The 22,977-nt window shown below is 35.2% G+C and overlaps 1 protein-coding gene across 1 annotated transcript; it reads right to left on the reverse strand.

Annotated features, from left to right (window-relative positions):
• Positions 1-14,270: 14,270 nt before the first annotated feature.
• Positions 14,271-22,740, reverse strand: LOC106662549 (protein hairy). Its single transcript, XM_014386725.2, has 3 exons — positions 22,568-22,740; positions 17,024-17,119; positions 14,271-15,039 (listed from the first exon to the last, which is right to left on the reverse strand). The coding sequence occupies exons 1-3, from the start codon at positions 22,619-22,621 to the stop codon at positions 14,620-14,622; spliced, it is 570 nt and encodes a 189-aa protein (XP_014242211.1). The 5' UTR covers positions 22,622-22,740; the 3' UTR covers positions 14,271-14,619.
• Between the last annotated feature and the right edge of the window lie 237 nt (positions 22,741-22,977).

A 22,977-nucleotide genomic window follows, 5' to 3' on the forward strand; every position in this document is an offset into this window, starting at 1 on the left:
AGAGAGAGAGAGAGAGAAAAAAAGAAAGAGAAAGATAGAGAGAATGAGAACGGNGAGAGAGAGAGAGAGAGAGAGAGAGAGAGAGAGAGAGAGAGAGAGAGATAGAGACTATTTCATTTTAAATTGTATGTTTAACAATCTAATAAGACATTCTGTCGATTTGGCAATAATAGAAACCAGAATTTAAATTCCATTCGAACCACTCTGTGCTTGAGAGTTGCGTGTGAATGTGCGTGCATAAATGTCGGGAAAAAATCAAACTGTACATTCTCTTTGAAAGAAGTAGAAAATTGTAGTTAGAAACAAGTGAAAGTTTCCATTCATTTCGTAATCCCAATTAAATGCATACTTTATTCAGTGATGTGTGATTCATTGATGGAAATTAAATATCTGTATCATAATTTTGGGCATAACTCTTGGGCTGAATAATTAAACAATGGGCGTATAAGAGATTAATTAATTAAACATAACGAACTCAAAAGAATACGTTCAGATAGCGGAAACAGGCTGTCAGCAATCTTTAAAATAGCCTTATCCAAAACTTCGCCAAGTTCTGAAAGTTAAGACGGTTAATCATCAAGGCGATCGTTAATCACGTCTGTAACGATGTAAACGTCTGGGTTCTCTCGTTAAAAATTAACTTATCGTTGCCAATCAGTCAGTACAATTTCCCATCTATGAAGTTGCCAAACGTGAGCAATTGATCTAAAAAAAGCAACAGAACCGGACTTAATTCTAAATCAACAAGATCTCCTTTATGCCATATGTGAACATTTAACATATGAACCTATTTAGTTTTCATGTGGATTGTATGTTTAAATACTGTTATTATTATTATTATTAATTTTTAAGGGCGTTTTAACGGCTAAGGTCATTTCACACCCTAACCTTCTACCTTAGGTATCCCTTCTGAGTGCTATAAAGCTCTGACTCCAAACATTCACTCGTAAACTAATTTATCCTATTGCCATCCAAGCTTTAATTTTTCTTTTTTTCTTTTTAAAATTCTTAATTTGGAAGGCCAAATATATGCAAAAATCCCACTTTAAATTACATATAAAATTATTTCTGTTTCTTTTTTGATTAGAATTGTGAATTTTTGTTCCATTATTTAAACATTTCCCATAGGCTTGTATGGCTAATAATAATAATAATAATAATAATAATAATGGAGTCAGACTAGCAACAGTCTCAGCATGAGTATAGGCTCATCCTTATCCTTTTATTCTTCCATTCAAATATGATACATAAACTAATTCTACATAACAATAATAAGAAACAAAACACAATAAGATTTTTTTTCTTTATCTTTTTTTTTGAGGGAGCTATTTTTTCTTATTTAAATTGCGATTTTGGGCATTGCAGTTTATTCCCCCGCAATTTGTATTTTCTTCCATTTCATTTTCCGCTCCGGCAGCCTCAAAAACTTCTGAAAAAAGAAATCTTGAATGCACAACTCTTATTCAAACATTAGCAGGCATTCAATGGTATAACAATTTGGGAAAAGACCTAAATCTCATTATAAATTCCAATAAATTTGAGAAAGCTGAAAAGTGCTCTTCGAAAGAAACACTGGGGACCCAGTAACTCCTGTAAATCACTTGAAGGGTTGAGCCTTTGCCTAAAGGGTTGCAAAGTGGGACAGTCGACCAAAATATGTTTTACTGTCAAAATGGTGCGTTCTCCACTTCGCGTACATCGAGGACAAGTTGGAAGGTTGTTGCCTATTAAAAGCCTATTATGGATGTTCTTTTCTCTCAAGTCCCTCAGTTGGCCATTTATGTTCAACTGGCTTAATTTCTTTCATATTTAAATACTGTTAAATATAATAAAAGCTTAGTTGATTAGAAAGCCATCACTTTTCGTCGTTTATTTTGGATTTTTATGAGAAGAACAGGGATGAGACCAATTAGCAATAAAACATACTTTTGCCCTCTTTTTCTAGACTATGGCATATTAAAAAATTATAAAAATCTATTCAAAAATTTGAAACCTGTGGTTTCAAGTACAATACTACAATTAAATAATTTAATAGAATATTATGTTATAGGCTGACATAGTATGTAGAAATTAAGTTAAGGAATTTAGTTGAAAACAAGTATAAAATGGGATATTTTTAGCTGTGGGCAGTCATAATTAGCAATGTCCACACTTTTTGATGAGATTTTTATACAACTTTGATTTGATACAAATGGCAAGAACAAACTGGATGAGGATCGTGCGGCTAGGAAACAGCAATTAGCCGAAGTCTAGACGAGATTAAGTTTATCTCAGCTCATCCCAAGTGGGATAAACCATTTTTTTCTTTGTAAATCCGATGACTTTTTAACGGCCAAATCGTCCACGCGCGTGCCCTTGACACACGTCTTTATGTTTGTAAATCAATTACGATCGTGTCTACACGTGAACTCGATGAAACACGTTCAAATGGCCATGTGAAGAATAAAGATATGTGTTGTTACACGTGGAAATTATGCCAAGAGAACACGGACAGTAACACAAATACGACGTTAAACTGAGAAAACTGGTGTGTTTGTTTTGTGTGTTTATTTTATAATTTGACAACGAGTCGTCACGCGTTATTTTTACAGCCGCAGATAAACCGACCCGACCCGACCCGTGTACAGATCGTCTGCGTGTGACGGTCGGGTTTCATGAATAATGAATGACGGATACTGAGGACGGGTCTGCCCACTGATTGCGCTTAAGTGCCCTGGGGAAAATTTCTCATCTATTCCCACAATCGGATTTCGCGCTGAGCCATAAGACTCCTTGTGTCGCGTCAGAAAAAAATAAATATCCTCCGGTGAGCCGTATGTCCAATTTACGGGCAAAACTCGTCCCCAGCAGGCACGACGAGTTTTAATCAGATGATGGAACGCGCTATATTATCTCTAGGTTGGACAATATAAAGGCAAATTTCCCATGGAGAATGTTTATTGGATGCTGGCGGCAAAAATATCCGACGGTTCGCGTAACGATTTTAATCTCATTGGCCGGTTTTTAAATCCCAGGGAATTTCAACACTTGTTCACATTTTAAAATCAAATCTACCGGATTCATCGCACTATGCTGGGAAAGGACGTACATTGAAAAAAAACAGCCATCTATAACCAAAATATGTGTGGATATTTAATTTAAATAATAATTAATTAAACCGGTCAGCTTTCACATTTTTTGTGTGTTACATCGTGTTACAAACTTTACAACAAAAAGTAATAAAGTTCCTGAGAAAGAGAGAGAGAGAGAGAGAGAGAGAGAGAGAGAGAGAGAAAGTGAGAGTGAGAAAAGACAGAGTTACAGAGGTAGAGATAAAGAGAGAAAGTGTGAGATTGAGAAAAGAGAGAGAAAGAGAGAGAGAGAGTCAGACAGACAGACGGACAGAAAGAGACGGAGACAGAGAGAGAGAGAGAGAGAGAGAGAGAGAGAGAGAGAGAGAGAGAGAGAGAGAGAGAAAGAAAAACAGACAGACAGAAAGAGAGAGAGAGAGAGAGAGAGAGACAGAAAGAGAGAGGGAGAGAGAGAGAGAGAGAAAGTGAGAGAGAGAGAGAGAATAAAGAGAAAGTATGTGTTTTTGAATATATCAAAAGTGTAAAGCAATAAAAACAAGTAGAATATTTAACAATTCATTGTACAATCTTATTGTTAATAAACAATTGTAGGTGTGTGTCGTCTTGTAATATTTTACGCTGGTATAATGTTCGCGTGAAATATTTGAAACAAAATTTATTCAAGAACAATGAAATAATCATTTTTTCTGCTATTTCGTAAGGAAAATTAGATCGTAACCAGTAAGTGAGAGAAAAAGAAGAGAGAGAGAGCGAGAGAGAGAGAGAAAGAGAGAGAGAACGAGAAAAAGACAGAGAGAGAGTGAGAGCGAGAGAGAGAGCGAGAGAGAGAATGAGAGAGAGAGAAAGAGATATATCTCTATTATATATAATAGAAAGAGAGAGAGCGAGAGAGAGAGAGAACGAGAGAGAACGAGAAAAAGACAGAGAGAGAGAAAGAGAGCGAGAGAGAGAGAGCGAGAGAGAGAATGAGAGAGAGAAAGAGATATATCTCTATTATATATAATAGAAAGAGAGAGGGCGAGAGAGAGTGAGAGAGAGAGAAAGGGAAAAAGACAGATAGAAAGAGAGAGTGGGAGCTAGGTAGAAATATATTATATTATATATATTATTTATTTAACTTATCTCTCTTTATATATCTCACCAACTCGTTGAAATTTATTTACTATGGCTTATCAAAACCATAATCATAAAAACATCATAATAAATATACATATTTGTTTGATTTTAGCTTTTTCCTTGCAAGGTAAGTAATATATTTTGTACCTATACAACCCACTCTCCTCCATCCGTCGTTTTTGTTCTGTCTGTCCCTTTTATCTATGTTTTAATATAAATTGAACTAATCCAAACTTTTGATTTTTGCACTGAAAGAAAATATTTCTGGGCAATAGGACGATAAGAAAAATGTTTCGCAAAGGTGAGATAGAATAGCCATCCGTTGCTTTTAGTTCTCATATCATTATTTTGCTGAAAGTTACCAAGGTTGATGTTGACGCTTCCACCTGCTCTTTTTTTTTCTGTCTCTCGTCATGTCGTAACATTGAAGTCCACATGAAGCTGGTCTTACAGGCGATTCTCTAAGTCGATCTAGCGTGAAACAGCTTTTAAATGGCACCGAGACAATCTCTCTCCCTCGATAATTACCTATTGTTGCCTGCTATGCGTGCCCAAGTGTGACCAGGAAGTGACTTCCTCCTGATTCCAGACGTCCGGCACCGAGGTGTCTCACGTTTCTGACGGGCAACGGATTGATTTTGATTCACGTAATTGCAGTTTGTTCCTATCATTTTTAAATTGTTTAAAATAATCTGGCATGTCGTTTATACTAGCTTAGAAAAATAACCACCCCTTAAACGAGATGTGACGTGTCTCGTAATAAAACATTGGGATTGAAATCATTACACTATGAAGGACGATTTTTGATGATTTTTGAAAAATTATACGATAAATAAATTATGCAGTACAACAAAATTCTTTATTATTTAGAAACTACCAGTGGTCTGCTTAAGAATGAAATGGCGATTAACAATCATAATATTTACGATATAATTAACTTAACAAAATCCCTACGATTAGAGTAACGATGTTTTCTTATATTTCGACCTCAACAGTTTAACTTATGATTTTTCCTTCTTGAAGAGGAAGGATTAAAATAAATCCTAAACGTTGTGGATAAAAACTTGTGTGCGCAAATGTTCGGCCCTTCATGGACATTTTAGACAAATGTAAAAAAAAGATTACCATTTACATAGAAAAAGTTATACCAACCATAGAACAAGATATTGCTACATTAAAACTAGAGAATCTTTCCAGAACCAATCTTTCCAAAAGTCGAATCGAATCCAAAAATACGAAAATTTTGAAGTTGGATTTATATAAGTTAAAATACCCACATTGAGGCAATTTCTGCTTCTGCAATTTAAAATAAATTGCCTTCAGGCCTCGAGAAACACCCACCTCGAGGGTTGGCTGTCCGGGGAAAGACCACGGCCACCGGGGTTGTGCTCTGGGTGATGTCAACAGATAGGTCAATTCAGCACCCAACGGATACATTTCCTAGATACAAACCCATTCACCCTCTCACTCATTCTTAAATACATTGTCTCCTATTTACATATCATCCATTTAATTAGGGTCTCGACATTCCTCCATCACTCTCTACGTATAAGTAACCAAATTGAGAATAGATGGGTATTCACGCTAATAAGTACATTCACTCTCAAAACACGCTAAGTATACATAACTATATAATAAAACTACCCTGTTTTCTCCAAAAATTTGAACAGGGATTCAGATTCTCGCTGTCTTTCTCAAGTATTTTTTAATCTTTCAATTAATTACGCTTTTTATGTAAAGTCTTGGTAGGGATGAAAAAGTTAATGACACGAGAGGGATTCGAACCTGCGACCTTAGGCTCGTGACACTAACGTTTTCATCTCACCAAGATCTTACATAAAAAACATAATTAATTGAAAGAAGTAATTTGGTCAATTAGATCACCAAACATAATCGATTAATTTAATAAGTAAAAGAAGTATCATTTCACTAATAGCTTCCGTGGTCACTTCATATGTCGCTGAGAAATCGAATCCTGATTATACGACATTTGAAAAATAGCGAAAAGGAGGGAAAATTCGAAAGGTTTGTAGGTTGAGATGAAGAGTTCGTGTCCGAGTGGATCGAAATCAAAATAGCTCAAGTGGATAGAGCAGCGGCGTATTTAGCCGAAGGTCGTGGGTTCGAATCCCGCTCGTGACACTAACTTTTCATTTCAACCAAGACCTTACATAAAAATTATAATAATTTGAAAAAAAGTAATTTGGTCTATTAGACCATTAAACATGACGATGATTATGATTTTAATATCGGGCGGCAGTCCTACACGCTCTCTACCGATAATAAGATACCTCTCATTTGTATGAAAATAGATAGATTAATTTTTTAAATAAGTCATTTGAAATAATGCTGTTTCTAATAATATTTCTAATAATATTATGGTTACAGAAAAAAATGAAATGAACGAAAATAGTGTAGTAATAAGAAATGGACTGGAAATACTAGGCAAGTGGGGACCGATTTTGGTTTCCGATCCGTATTTGCCACGCTAGCATTTCTTGGTTTGAATCCCGGCACAGCCGATCTCTTTTTAGTTGATTTTAGTATGAAAAATGTATTTTAAAATGGTTTGATTCATCATGATCCCAACAAGAATTAGTTTATTTTTACATTTTTTGTATATGCCATTTGTTCTCAAATAATATATATCATTTGTTTGTTGCATCTATAAATCTAGATACAATTTTTCCCCCTTGCTACTGGGCATGTGATTGCTGTGAACTGTGCATGAGTTCATAAAATATACGTCGTATGTTTAAAAAATACCCATAACATTAAGTTAACATACAGGAACAAACATTTTATAGTACTTACTATTAAAAAAAATATGTTAAAATGTCTATAAGTGGAATAGTTAAGAACAGCCAAGACTGGCGATTTCGCGGTTTTGGACGTGCTAAACAATATAACAACAAATCAGAAAACAAGTATAATCATCAGTGGCCTCTTTGCTATACAAGGGCAAGTAGGACATGAAGTAATGGAAGATTAAATTACTAAATAATCAGGTTACTGAAGCTTAGTTTCTGACCGCCAGGAGAAATAATCTCGTTATACGAATACAATTAGGCCTTAATATAACAACGTAAATGGAAGATCCGTAGGTTGTTCACTGAAATTAAAATGAAAGTTTACAAATTTTAGATGTAAATTTATGCACATATCTATTATGTATTACGTTTAAATTTAGGATTTTTTTCTGTATTCTGCTCGCTATATTTTCTCTCTTACCCTCTAACTTACTCCAACATCTATATCCTTTTCCATGTTAAGTGATAGGTCCACCAGATCTAACTTTTCATTGCAAAATCGTCTCTCTCTCACTCTCTCTCCTTCTCGCAGCCTCTTTCTCCTTCTCTCTCCCTCCCTCTCTCACACTCTCCTACAGTCTCTTTCTCCTCCTCTCTCTCAGTATCTCTCTCTCTCTTTCTTTTTCTCTCTCTCTCTTTCTCTCTCTCTCCCCCTCCCACTCTCTCTCACACTCTCCCGCAGTCCCTTTCTCCTCCTCTCTCTTAGTCTCTTTTTTTCTCTCTCTCTCCCTCCCTTCCTCTCTCCCTCTCTCCCACTTTCCTACAGTCTCTTTCTCCTCCTTTCTCTCAGTATGTCTCTCTCTCTTTCTTTTTCTCTCTCTCTTTCTCTCTCTCTCTCCCCCTCACACCCTCTCTCACACTTTCCCGCAGTCCCTTTCTCCTCCTCTCTCTTAGTCTCTTTTTTTTCTCTCTCTCTCCCTCCCTTCCTCCCTCCCTCTCTCACACTCTCCTACGGTCTCTTTCTCCTCCTTTCTCTCAGTCACACTCTCTCTTTCTTTCTCTCTTTCTCCCCCTGGTCTCTCTCTCCCTCCCTCCATTTTTCACACTCTCCTGCAGTCTCTTTCTCCTCCTCTCTCTCAGACTCTCTTTCTCCCCCTCCTCTCTCTCAGACTTTCTTTCTCCCCCTCCTCTCCCTCCCTCACTCTCTCTCTCTCTCTCTTTCACTGTACTCACTCTTTCTCTCTCTTACTCGCTCTCACTCTTTCTTTGTCGATCTCTCCTCTCTCTTTCTTTCTCTGTCTTCCTCTCAGTCTCTTCTCTCTTTTTTTTCTCTCTCACTTCTCTCTCTTTTTTCTCTTTCTTTTTGTCTTCTACACTCTATCACTCACTCTATCACATTAATAAAAACAGTGTATTCCTCTATATTCATATGTTGTGATGTTAACGAAAAATCCCGGTCATTTTCGGACATTTGAAATGTTCCCAAATGTCATGTATGTGAAGAATGAAAGTTTAGAAAAATTTAGTTTTTTCTGGCCAAAAAATCCATCTCTATACAATTGGAATAAATATTTTATCATTTTGTAACACCATGATTGTTTTCCATAGCTAATCATCATTCCTCTCTAGTTTTATAAAGCCAATTTTTTGCGATTCTCTCCGCAAAACTGTGATTGACCTAATTGTCTAAACCTTGTAATAGGACGAACCCAATGCCGCTATAATCTCCTGACCTTGCCTGTTTAAGTAAAGTGCCGACAAAGGTTAAGCGATTTATCCACGGCTGAGGATCGGATCGGCCTAATAAGCCTTACATTTTCTTTCTACCGTTTAAATCTCGTATCCCGAGCCGTAAATACATGTCGGTGTCGCAGATGGGAACGAGCCTCGGTAAATTGCAGGCGCATTGTAATTTGCTCAAGAGAACATTTATGATGTTTCCCTTTCTCTCTTACACCGTTAATAATGATGTACAATCGTACCATCTCAAATTGGAAGTAAAAGATAAGGGAAAAGAAAGAAGACAGGATCGTAAGAATACCACCTATTATACAATTTTATCGGAATTTTATACATTATTTCAACATGCAATGTCAGTCAACATAATTTACACGTCACATTGCACAGGAAATATGTGTACTATTTCATTTATTCTTTCTTTTCATGTATTTGATTCAGTTTCTGATATGTAGCAGTAGGCTTACCGGACTTTTTAACAACCAGGTTCTTTAAAACAATTTGTTCAGAACGTTTTCGAGGATACACTCTTCTCTCATTCGTACATTCTCTCGTCTCATTCTCAGCAAATTTTCATGCAGGAGGGCTGTCTTTAAACCCTTGAAATGTACACTATCCATACTAAAAAAAATCCAACAATTAAATATAAGAAAATATAATGGCTAGATAAATAAAAATTTAATATATGCTTTAATATATGATCAAAATTTTTTTAAAAATTTGTTGTTTAGGCAGTCTCGTTTTCAAAAATTAACAAACATTTGAACAAATCTATTGTCCCTTGCATACATGTACAACTTTATTAATCGACAAGTTTATTCAGGTTCTTTGTTAGAAATCCCCCCTCAGTCTAAAAACTCCTGTTTAACATTTAAAAAAATATTGACATTAAACCAAATGTTTTAAAACGAAACCAAATCATAAAACACCCACCGATTTCCCAGTTGAACAAGTTCTGATTACGATTCAACTTTTGAATTCAGTATACTTTTCAGAATGGTTCATCACTTTATGTCCGGTTTATACATATATTTGCATAAACGATAGGTGTCCGGATTCGTGCTGAAACAGGAGGCGAAGGACACATTTCTCGGCAGTAAAACTCCTAGGCATTAAATAAACGTCTCAGTTTTATATCCATCCTTCATGCTTCCGTGAGATTTCAAACAGCTTGTCGTAACCAGTCTGACAGTGGATAAACAGAGGAAAAAAACGGACAGAGATGTCATCACTAATGAATCAAAATGACGGCGATTATTGAAAATATTCTCTGGTAAAGAACCCAAAGAAAATGTCAAATTATAACTTTTCTTAACATAAAAAACATAATTATTTTAAATTATGCATACAGCAGAAGGACAAATTGTTGTAAATAGCTTTATTGTACGATTATATAATTGAACTCGAGAAAATATTTCGGTTTTTTCCTTGCATTTTGCAATACTAAAATTTGATTTCCAAAACATTGTGTAACATTCGCAATACTTTTTGTCTACTTGCAACATTGCTATACGTTTCGTTTTATATCATGAGTTTTTATATTAATCAATGTAATACTAAATTTTAAAAAAATATTTTGTAATCGTAAATTCACTGTCTCTACTTATATCTATTTACATGGGGCATTCTCTCCCTCCTTCACTGTCACTTTCTCTCCTTCACTCTAAGACTCTAAGTATCTATTTATTAGTTATGTATTTCTTTTTATTTATTTATCAGTCTCTATTTTATGTTCTTCACTTTTCTGTACTATAAATAAATCGTATTCATCCGATCACGCTCACTGTTTCTCTTTCTCTTTTCCTCCCCTCCCTCACACTTTCTATCTATTTATCATTTATTTATATCTCTCTATTTCTATCTTATTCACTTTTCTTCTATTATAAATAAACCTTATTAATTTCTTTTATGTTTAGCGGTCTATTGACCATATTAATTATTTCAATTAATTATTCTTTTTATGCGGGATTCGAACCCATAGCCGAAGGTCTTGGGTTCGAATCCCGATCTTGACGCTAACTTTTCAACTCAACGAAAACCTAACAAAAAAAAAGAATAATTAATTGGAACTTATTCATTCCATCACGTTCACTCGCTCTCTCTCTCTCTCTCTCTCTCTCTCTCTCTCTCTCTCTCTCTCTCTTCTTTCATTGTATAATTTTTATGGGATCCCAGTTCGTGCGTTTTATTTATATATTAAATACAACTTTAAATTCACTAATTTCGTGGTCCGCTTGGCGTATCAAACCGAAGATCGTGGGTTCGAATCCCGCTCGTGCCATTGACTTTTTTCTCAACTAAAAACCTTAATTAATTAAATACAACGTTTGAATTAAGTATCACTTGAATTTGACTACAAAAAAGGATTTTCGTTTTGTAAATTTGGCTATAACCTTTTGACTAAGAAAACGGATTCTACAATTTATTTATGCTTTGTTCTAGGAAGAGAAGTTACATTTAAGCAAAATATACATTTACTTTAAAAATGCAGCTTGCATATCCTGTGAAAAATGAACGACACAGGTTCAAATAAACCTGAGGAAAATCATTCGGTTCATACACCAAATGGTTCGCACTTTTTTGATACCTTGATAAAAATACATATATGTACACAAACGTACAAATACATACACTTTCTCTCACTCAATCGTTTCGATCTGATTTTACTACAAAATACTAGCAAAAACATGTTTTCTTCACTTCTTTCACGGTATCACTATATTAGATTAAAATATTGACTATACATACAATTGCTCATTAACAATACAATTATACAATAAATTGTTAAATATTTTAATAATTTTTTAGGGGGCGTCGGTGGCCGCAACGATTTAGGCGTTGAAACGGCGCTCATCACTGGGAGGTAAAGGTCCCGTGTTCGAATCTAGCGGCCCAGCATTCGAACCCGACATACTTACAAATGTTTTTTTTTCAAAAACACCGGCACTCTGAAGATTGATATGACCTCTGCTGTTTCACCCTCGTAAAAAATAATAATAATAATTTTTTATTCTTGACACTTTTGTGATATCTTGACCAAAACACACACACTGCACTCTCTCTACCACTCATTCTCTCTCTTTCTATCATTTAGTCTTCCTTAATCTATCATATTAAGTGGTAGGAACATCGACAATTAGTTTAGTTGTATAAAATTTGTAAAGGGTGAAGGAGGAAAACCGAGTACTCCATCACCCTAATTGAATGCATGGTATGTGAATAGGAGTGAATGTATTTACGAATGAACGTAAGTCTGAATTAGTTTGGAACTGCATGTTGGGAACTGAATTGACCTGTTGAGACCATCCTCGGTGCCCGTTCGGAAGACTGAGGTCTGTCCCCGGACTGGGTGATTCTCAAGTCTGCGGGCAATTTACTGTAAGCGCAAACTGGAATTGCCGGTGGACAACGAAAAGCGAATATGTACAACTCACACGTTTGTACGATGGTACATGTGCGGAATCGAGCCTATATAAATCCAATCATTTGTAGGGTTACTGCAATTTGTAGTGTTTTTGTCATGATTTTTCAATATATTTCTTAAATAGTCGCAAGGGAAAAAACCATCCTGATGAGGGTATATGCACTTTTAGAGCAGATATTGAAGCCTCGACTTGTGGTGTAATTTCACCGTTAAAAACGCTCAACTATCTTATTCATCAATTAGAATCAGATATTGTTACTATTGATTATCGTGTCCGTGGTTGTATGCGCAATATTAATGGCATCAAATATATTCATCACGAAATTGACTCGATTCAAAATTACATGGCGGAAGAATTGCAGACTATGTACCATATGATAGATATTTTAGTGACCGTAGCAGTATTTAGTGATATGAATTTATACAATGATGTATACAACATAGAAATTTTAGGTTTAATCAACGTATTTGCACTCACTCAAAGTGTATTTTCTGTAATTATTCAGAAATCGTGAGATGCGGTCTGGTGTGATGTAGGTTTCAGAAAAACATTTTCTTTATCGTGCCAACGTTTCGATCTTTATTGAGATCATCTTCAGGGCTCAAAGTGTTTGTCTTCTGTGTAATTGTGTCATTCTTGCGTGTCGTGTTGAGAGTGTTAGTGAGATATTAATGTTTTTTTTTTGTTTATATACGTTTGATCTTGAAGAGTTGGGGAAGAAAGTAGGGATAGAAATTCATTTTTCTATGAAGTCAGATTTTTTGAGGTGAAAGGGATCTTCAATTGAAAAAAAGGGTAATGGTATTCGTTCGAGCGTAGTTAGCTTTTCAGGATAATTATAGACGGGATTATAAGGGAAAGGAAAGATAGATTCTTTGGGATTTACACTATGTAGAATTGTTTGATGTGTAGAGTTTAATGATGATGTTTGATATGTTGTATGTATGTTATTGAATGTGATTTATATTAGCGTAGCTGCGGCCGAGTTTACTGTCTGCTCTGTAATTTATGCTCTTTTTGTTTATCTTTGTTGATGTAAACCATTTCTAAAAAGTTACGTTTATGTATTAATTCCGTGTTTAATATTTTTGGAGTGTTGAAAATTGTTATTTATTTAGAAATCGTGAGATGTGGTCTGGTGTGATGTAGGTTTTAGAAAAACATTTTCTTTATCGTGCCAACGTTTCGATCTTTATTGAGCTCTGAAGATGATCTCAATAAAGATCGAAACGTTGGCACGATAAAGAAAATGTTTTTTTGAAACCTACATCACACCAGACCGCATCTCACGATTTCTAAATAAATATCGATTAACGGTCACTAACCACCACACACCCACACACATTGAAAATTGTGGTGGTGTTCAAAACGATGGGTAGCCAGTGCTGTAGGTTTTTGTTTGCGTTTTTTGCAATCGTAGATATGTTGCTTTACCCTCTTACCCAGATATTGGAATGTAATTTGCGGACAATTTATACAATTGAGTTTGTACATTACATCAGACATATTTGTTACTAGTGTGGGATCTTTGATATTGTGTGTACAGTTTTATAGTTTTTGAAGGCTATTTTCAAGTTATCAGAAAAAAGAAATGTGTTTAATTTGTGTGACAGGTTGTGAACGAATGGCATGGGTATGTATGTTGGATTGTCTGTATTTGATAGAATTGATGTAGTTTTGTTAGTAATAGTAAATGGTGTTAGTTGTTGAATATTCTGTTAATTATGTGTTTAGGGTAGTGATTGTTATGTAGGATATGTTTGTATATCTTATGTTCTTGTGGTGAAAATGTTTAAGGCTTAGGGTAATAATTCTGTGAAGTAGACCTTTGGCCATTTATTATTGTATGAAGTGGTGTGATGCAAAGTCGAGGTAGCGACTTGCATTTCTTGGTTTTTGATACAACCTGTGATTAATGTGCCATCTGGTAGTTTTATTACGAGTGTATCTAAAAATGGTATTTTCTGTTCTTTTCGATTTTATGTGTAAATTGTAGGTTTTTGCAATCATTCATGTGTTGTTTTACGATCTCTCTTATTTATGTGTATTGAACATTGTTTTCTGAAATTATTTAAAGAATAATAATGAAAAATGATTATTAATAATTGTGTGGATTTAAAAGTGTTCATAGGATTCAAATAATATCATTGTTTCAAGTAACAAACATTTTATTATACTATAATTATAGCCTCTATTAATCTTATCTGTACATTATTTAAAAATAATTTACACAATAATTATTTATTCCCAAGAAAAATATACAAAATATACACATGGAAGACACTGTGATAGTGTTGTTAAGGCACTTTTGTAAAGCTATCAGTCATTTGCAAACAAAATATAGTTTTTATACAAAAGAATTATATATGAGATCAATTCGTACATGAGGTGCTACACGATTGCAGACAGCCACAGGGTGGCACCAGGACGAAGTAAAAAAAATTATCACAATTAGCTCAGAATTTGAATCCACCGAACCTCCTGGGCAGCGGACGGGCGCGATTTGGCGTTTTTTCGAGGTCACCAGGGCCGCCAGGGTTTTTCGACGATCTGCGGTTTCCTCACGACGAGGGAGACCGGCTGGTTGGGAGTCGCCGGAGCGAGAGGTGGCGGAGAAGAAGGCAAAACGAGAGCGATGTGGCCGTTGGGCAACCTGGTGGGAACGAGTGCGACGACGTGGCTGCCCTGTTCGCTGGCCGATTCCGTCCTCGTGTCCATGCATTGGGAAAGGTGTTCCAGGAGTCTTTTCTTCACCCCTTGCTCCAGTCCTGGGAAACGGCCGACTTCCGTGAGACACTCTCCCCAGCCCGCCTTGAATTTGTTGACGACAGCAGGATCAGCGGCAGCGGCTAGGGCCACCTGATGACGCTGCATCGTCTCGACGTGTTTCACCGTCATTTCTAAAATATCGGCTTTCTCCAGTTTCGAGTGTCGGGCCGGCTGGAAAAAAGGAAAACAATTAATTACACGTCAGTCTTTCCACAACACAAATATTAATAAATAATGAACGAAGGATGAATCGACCGACCATCAGGATATCACAAGAAAGTTAGAGATCAGGGATGCGGTCATCAAAACAAGCAAGCTTTGCAATTTATGCCAAGTTTTCAACCTTTATTGAGGCCTTCATCAGGGCTTCGTCATAATATTAAAAGTAAAATATTATAATGATAACAGTAAAAACAACATGTATTATGTTGTTTTGGTGACCACATTCCTGATCTCTAACTTACTGGTGATTAATAAATAATTATTTATTAATAATTCACATGTACTGTATCTTGTATCTTTCATAATTAAGGTTGGCTTAAAAGTACAAAAGCTTGTAGGAAGTAAGCGCATGTAGGGAATTGATAGACAATTATAGATAAAATGAATGGTACGAGCATAATTCCTCTGTATCTTAGACTTAAGTGTCAATGAATTGTCTCTGTGCAAAAGAACTAATTAAATAAATGCGTGATGAGGAAGTGCAGAATGTTCAACAATACATTTTTCACCACTAGAAACACCACACATTAATAATGAGATATACAAAATTGGGAAAATTGCTTGTAACATTGAGATGGTGACGTATTTATCCTTATATTTTCTATCTATCAATAAACACGAATACATGTACAGAAACACACGCGCGAACCTTTTTTTGAGCATAATCTGCAGGGATAACAGTTCGAGTAATTTTATGATATATTAAATATAGTCATTTTATAAGTTCGCCTTGAACCTTTTGATTAACAAACCGGATTCTAAAATTTATTTATGCGTTGCTATCAGAAGAAAACGTTTTTTGACATATTCAATTAAAAATATACCATTTTATTTAAAAAACAAAAACTTTGCTGCGGAATCTTGTATATACTGTGATAAAATGTGCTGCATGAAATAAAATCCATGAAATGAAACCTATAATTGTTTATTAACTTATTTATTTTTTTATCTCAACTATAAACATTAATTAATTGTAATATATTAATTGGTCAATCGGACCACAAAATTAGTGAAATTAACAATAAGATTGCACAACGAATTGTTAAATATTCTATTTGTTTTTATTGCTTTACACTTTCGATATATTCAAAAACACATACTTTCTCTTTATTCTCTCTCTCTCTCTCTCTCTCTCTCTCTCTCTCTCTCTCTCTGTCTGTCTGTCTGTTTCTCTGTCTGTCTCTCTCTACCTATCTCTTTTTATCTGTCTGTTTCTCTGTCTGTCTCTCTCTCTCTACCTATCTCTTTTTGTCTGTCTGTTTCTCTCTGTCTGTCTGTCTCTCTCTTTCTCTGTCTGTCTGTCTCTTTCTTTCTTTCTGTCTGTCTCTCTCTCTCTACCTATCTCTTTTTGTCTGTCTGTTTCTCTCTCCCTCTCTCTGTCTGTCTGCCTGTCTCACTCTCTCTCTCTCTCTCTCTCTCTCTCTCTCTCTCTCTCTTTCTCGCTCTACCTATCTTTTTTTGTCTGTCTGCCTCTCTCTCCGTCTCGAGGCTGTTCGCGACCAAAATTTGGAAATTTGTTTGCATAAAACTATATTCAATAGGGTTCAATCAATTAAATGAATTTTTCTATTTTTTAAATTAATTTCTACGTTAAATTATAATTAACTATTATTAACCCTGTAATTGAAATATTTATTATTATATATTTGTTTATACGTATTCAGTTGAGAGCCATAAGTATATGTAAAGCCGTAGGAGTATCATTAAATAATAATAATAATAAATAAAATACACAAACACTATAATTTAAAGAGTTTGCCATTTTGATTTATTAATGATTTACCCTAAATTTGAATTGTTAACATGCTACATTTATTAGCGAATTTGATTTTTTTTAGTATAGAAATCTTAACTAATATTTCGGTTCGATCTTTTCTAATTAATGATCGATCCACGTTAAAATTTAATCTAGTGGAAAATGTATGTAACTTACGTCTTTCTTCATAGCGTCCAGAATAAGGGATTTGAGCTCATTTAGACAGTTGTTGATCCTCGCCCTTCTCCGTTTCTCCATTATGGGCTTATTGCTCTGAAAGAAGACAAAAGAGACATTTTATAACATTTTTCTTTTTCAACGTTTCAATTACCATAATCATCGTAATTAGAGGACAGGTGTTGCGCGAGGCAGGAGTGTGCCGAGGTCGGTCCCGTGGGAAAGGCGGCCGTGTTTCCTTACGGAAGTCGTACGTCGTTCTTCCACGAGGATTCCCGTTCAACGCTTCCTTTGAGAACCCATTTCGTGGGAGGTTCTCAGAGAAAGAGAACAATCGGATCCGGATGGTCCATCGGTGACGAAACGGGGGAAACGCGACCGGGAAGTTTTAAACGGGTGCCACGCGACCCTCGAACACACATTTTTACCGAAATTTAATTTTTTGGTATTTTAAATAATTCACTAGTTTCAAAAAGTTTTTTTTAAGTATTGGGTACAATTTTCGAACGGATAGGTACCTCGTATCCAGTTCAAATAGTAGAACGCTTCAATTCTTCAACTCGCAACTCACCTCAGCCGGTGGGTGAAAATCTAAAAACCGGTCAAAACACTTACTTTTCGTAGGTTTTTGGTATATTAGATGTTTCACTAGTTTAAAAAAGATTTTTTTCATATTGGGGACAATTAATACATCAATTCTCGAACCCTCAACTCACACAACCAGTAGTTGAAAATCTAAAAACCTGTTAAAATACTTACTTTTTCTAAATTTTTTGGTATTTTAGATGTTTCACTAGTTTCAAAGTTTTTTTACATATTGGGTAAGGACAATTAAAGCTTTTTTAAAATTTCTAAATTATTCAACTTGAAAACTCAATTTAAATAAAAATTAATCCTTAAACAGCGATACACAGGAACAACTACAAGTAAAATAAAAAGATTACGGGGATTGTAGTATTAGGTCGTATTGATAAATAATATGTAAAAATGACGGTTTCTCGTAAACACGCTTTCCGTACATGCATATAGATAATAAATATTGATACACATATATAAAATAAATTTTCAAAATCCATCTCATAAATTGAAAAAAAATCTAGGTAGTAAGGAGCTCTTGTTTTTTGAATTTTTTTTTTCAATACTAAACATTCTTATAATAAATTTATAAATTCGAATATAGTCCTGTACTTTAATAACCAACAGTTAAAATGACATTTAGAATTAATGTGTATTTTAAATAAATTTCTTTATGTAAAGTTTGCATTTATTTGTATTTTTTTATAATTTAAAAACGTTTATATCCAATGAAGGAATTTAATACGGGCTTTATCATTCTTTTGTTCATTTTTTTTTTCAATTGTAACAAAGGTAAATTCAGACGAAATAAAAAGTGAAAACAGCCAGCGGCCGTGTTCGCAGGATATCAATTTCGACAGTACGTGGGACGGGTATCGGCCGCTTTGATAATGCCATATCTTCCTTTTGTTCAGGATCAGGAAGCCCGTGACCTTTTGTTTACCAGTTCAAAAAACCGAATTTCCGCGACAGCGAATGTCGAAAACCCGGACCCAACAACAACATTTAACAAAAAAATCCCAAGGGCGTTTTGTTCCGTTTCTCAGTATTCCGCCTAAATTTGAAGATTCCTCACAACTACTGCAAAATTTAGTTTTAACGAATTTTCGTTATTTTCCTTCTATAGTTCGTTTACAGTATAATAGTATAAACAATTAACTAGAAAATAAATTAGTAACGTAATTAATATTTTAAGTTAATATATTGTTTTCGGGAGATATTTGGAAGAAAATGTAACTAACAAGCTTGAAATAATAGAACTAGAAATAATTCTACTGTTTAGAAGAAAACTCAAATCGCAAGGAATGAGTGTGAGGGTGTGGGTGAAATTAGATAGATAGATAAATAGGTAGATAGACAATTCGATCACTATTTGATTTCTTTTCATTAGCTTAAAATAATTCTTCTACTATTTAGTAGAAAAATCAAATCGCAACAGTGAGTGTGAGGGTGTGAGTGAGATAGATAGAGATAGAGAATTCGATCACTATTTGATTCCTTTTCATGAATAGGGAGCGTGCGTCAGGGGCATATGCACCTGTTGCTCTTTATCATGAAAGTAATGAACTAGGTTGAATGTTTTACTTTATGAGAATGAAATGCACTTTTTCGCAAGGTCAATGGATGCACATGTTTGATACGAATGTCCTTAGATAAGCCGACTTTTAAAAGTGTATTTGGAACAATTTTTATAGTACTTTTTATACTTTTTTGAAACAGAACCAATAATAGTATTTTATCACTCGGTTCCCATGGCCTGTACAAAATTGTTACCGATTTGCCCGTTAGTATTTATAAGGTGATTTTTAGTGAGGCTGGACTTTTAGATGAACATTATATTGTTAAGGTGGAATATGTTTTTACAGACGTGGAACAGCAAGGTCATCACACCCACGGTCGGCTGGTCGCGAAGTCAACATGGCCCCGTGAAATTTCCCAAGTAGTAAAAACACCAGACGTCCAATGTCGTCGAGATTGGCGGTGTTCCACAAGGGACTTAATAGTGTCAAGGCCAGGCCGCCAAAGAGGCCGACACGCGCCCGCTAAAGGCCCAGAGGGGTCTCGGAACCGAGGACGTCCGACCGTCCAACTGAGACTAACAATAAGGTCAGGCTAAAGTCGCACCACTTCCGCGAAAACCGCGAGAAAAAAAACACATTCCCATGGCTAAAACCCGTCGTGACTCAACACTTAACAGAGACGTGCATGTTTTAATTTATTGTTATGGTGTTTACATGCTAAAAAGGTCCGTCACTTGGCATCTGGATCCGCTTCCTGCACGACCCTAACTGGTCCATAAATATTTCCGAAGTGTGTTGCATTTCGGTTTTGGCCAATGAGGTGAAGGGTGAAAGGCAATCCGGATTTTAGAGCCCATATACGAATAAAGATGTCTCGAGGTTAATCCATCATGATGGCATCACGGCATATGATACGATCTGAAGTGTCATAGTTATTAACTATATCTTATAAGATAAAACACCACTGAAAATTTGACACGAAGCATTAAGTCCACTCGATTCAAGGAGACCTACATTTTCCAGGATGACTCAAAAGCTGGATGACAATTCCTTTATTAAACACCCGAAAGTAACAGTGCATTTACTATTCAAAACGATTTGCTGTGAAAACCCCAAAATAAGTAATTTTCATAGAATATATAATATAAAAAAGTACATCGTGATAAAAAGTTTGTGTATTGAGTATTTTATGCTACTTTTTAATCTTTTAAATCCTGTGAATGAGCTTATAATATTCGCTGATTCTGATGCAGTTAAATAGAAATATAACAATGAAATAATGTGTGGTGATTAGTGACCGTTAATCGATAATTATTCAGAAATCGTGAGATGCGGTCTGGCACTCTCAACCCGACACGCAAGAATGGCACAATTACACAGAAGAAACACTTTGAGCCCTGATGATGATCTCAATAAAGATCGAAACGTTGGCACGTTAAAGAAAATGTTTTTCTGAAACCTACATCACACCAGACCGCATCTTACGATTTCTGAATAATTATGATAGTAATGTTGTATAAGCAGACGAAATAAACGTTTACGTATATCATTAAAAATGTGAAAATATAGAAAATATTTGTACAAAAAAATTACGTCTAAAAAGTGAAAATGAAAAACAAATTACTGCTTTTTAACCCTGTTAATCGTACAGTTTTAGTAATTTAGTGCTAGTAATTTTTCCATTTATTATTTATTACGTAATCTCGTATAAATTCGATTTTTTTTAACAATGCATTAAGAAAGTCAGTTGATGATTATTATTTTATCGTTATACTTGCCTCATAAACCATTTCGAATAGGGGCTGTTAAAATGTTCACGCCGTAGTTATGTCTTTTGATCGATCATTTATGACAGACCCCAGTTTTAAAATGTGGGATTAAATAAAAAAAAGTGGAGATAGCCTTAATTGGTAAGATTTACGGATCTGCCTTTAATCAACTTTACGATTGGCTCTTTGCGGGAATTTTCGAAAATTCTGTCAGGTCCTTTTTTTTGGCCTTGTCCAATATAATTGTGTGCATATGCTTATGTGAAAAGTGAGTTTTAATAAATTTTCGCTATTTTTGTGTAGTTGTATTATTTAGCTTTACAACATTAGACCTCCTGTTAAATATTACATTTTTGTCTGTTCATTACTGGAAATGGCCTAAAAATGGGTTTTCCATAATCGAAATTCCATTTGTAACGCTTTATTAGAATTATGTTTAGCATATAATGACTTGAATTGTTTTCCTTCACATTCATCCGCGGTAAAAATTGAGCGAAATGTTTCTCAAAATTTCAAGGGCGGCGGAGGTCGCGGAACCGGGGATCAAACAACTTTACAATACTTTTTGCGCATATCAATTAACAAATCATAGGCTACTCCGGGATTCGAACCCAGAACCGTCGCGTGGCAAAAACGCGTCGTCAGCTTGCAAATTGAACCTAAAAAAACTGCTTTCTGGTTTATCAAGCGTTCTCTAGGCAAATTTGTGCTTTATGATTGATTACTAATATTCACTTATCCGTTCTATAAGTCGCTGTACGCCTATACAATATTTTGCCCTGTTCCTACTTAAAACTATTTTAAAAGATTACTTAGCATTATTTTATTTGGGTTTAATACAAATTTTTGTTAAAAAAACACGTGCAGATCTCTAACAACGTACGACGTAGTAAAAATGATATTGTATTGCCTGTCGTGTTCTTTTGATAGATGTTTAAAAAAAAGTTATATTATTTTATTAGTTGTGAAATATATCACCAGATGGTACGACACAAAAACTAATTTTTATTGGCCGTCGTGTACTCTCACAAGAACTACAATCAAAAAATTAATTAATTATTTTATCTATCTCCATTTGTACAGTAGAATGCAATTTCCCCAAGCCGTAGTGTTCACTAACAAGAATAGTGTTTAAGAAATAAAACAACTTTAAAAAAATCGTCAAAGAAATAAGTGTATGTGTACACAAGTTTTTTTTGGTCATAGTGTACTCATAACTGGGTTAAAATAATATGTGCATCATTTTATTTGTTTCTTTCTTGTATATCACCAGGCACACTATTAAATAAATTGTTCACTTAAGCCGTAGTGTTTTTCCACTAAAACTGGTTTATTATTTTTGATATTTAATTACAATTACAATGTTTGCCCTTACAAAAAATTGTATTCCTGTTATTTCCAATCTTTAGGAAATAAGCATTCAAGCATTTTATACTTTTTTACGGCCTATTAAGATCGAATGGGCAAAGAATGATGTCAATGCTTTATTTATAACCAAATTATAATATATTGCAAATAATTTTAGAAAATTGTAGTAGTAGGTTAAGAGTTTTAGTTTGTAGGTGTGTGATTTTAAGAAAACTTACTACTAAAGTACTTATAAACAAAGTTCTCGTTTTCTTTTCAAAATACGAACAAATTATTTAAAAAAATAGATATTTGATTATATAAATACTCACTCTTCTTGTTTCGGATCGCCTCTGAGGCTGGGGTGGTTCGCTGGTGGTGACCATGACGTTGATCGGTAGGTTTTCTTCAGATGGTATCTACCTTCCTCACTTCACAATCCTCGAGGGAAAACTGGCACTGGTTGGATGCTCGGCACACTCCAGGCTCTCTCCCTCTCGTGACAACCACTGCCGGTTGGTGGGGCTTGACGCTCCTGGTGGGGACGAGGCGCGTGGCAGGTCGTGCTTTTGGTGAGTTGGTGGGGACGAGCGCGCCACGGCGGCCCACACCGCTCCCGGGCACACTCCCGGCCCTCTCCTCGACGTCCTTCCTCTCTTGTGTCTCGATGGACCGACTGCTTGAAAAAGACGAGTCTTTTTAGTATAAAACGCACTCGTTCTCTGGAAGTTAGTTGTGTTTG

This window comes from Cimex lectularius, unplaced genomic scaffold (assembly GCF_000648675.2).
Source record: "Cimex lectularius strain Harlan isolate CLEC.00 unplaced genomic scaffold, Clec_2.1 scaffold43, whole genome shotgun sequence".
Taxonomy (NCBI): domain Eukaryota; kingdom Metazoa; phylum Arthropoda; class Insecta; order Hemiptera; family Cimicidae; genus Cimex; species Cimex lectularius.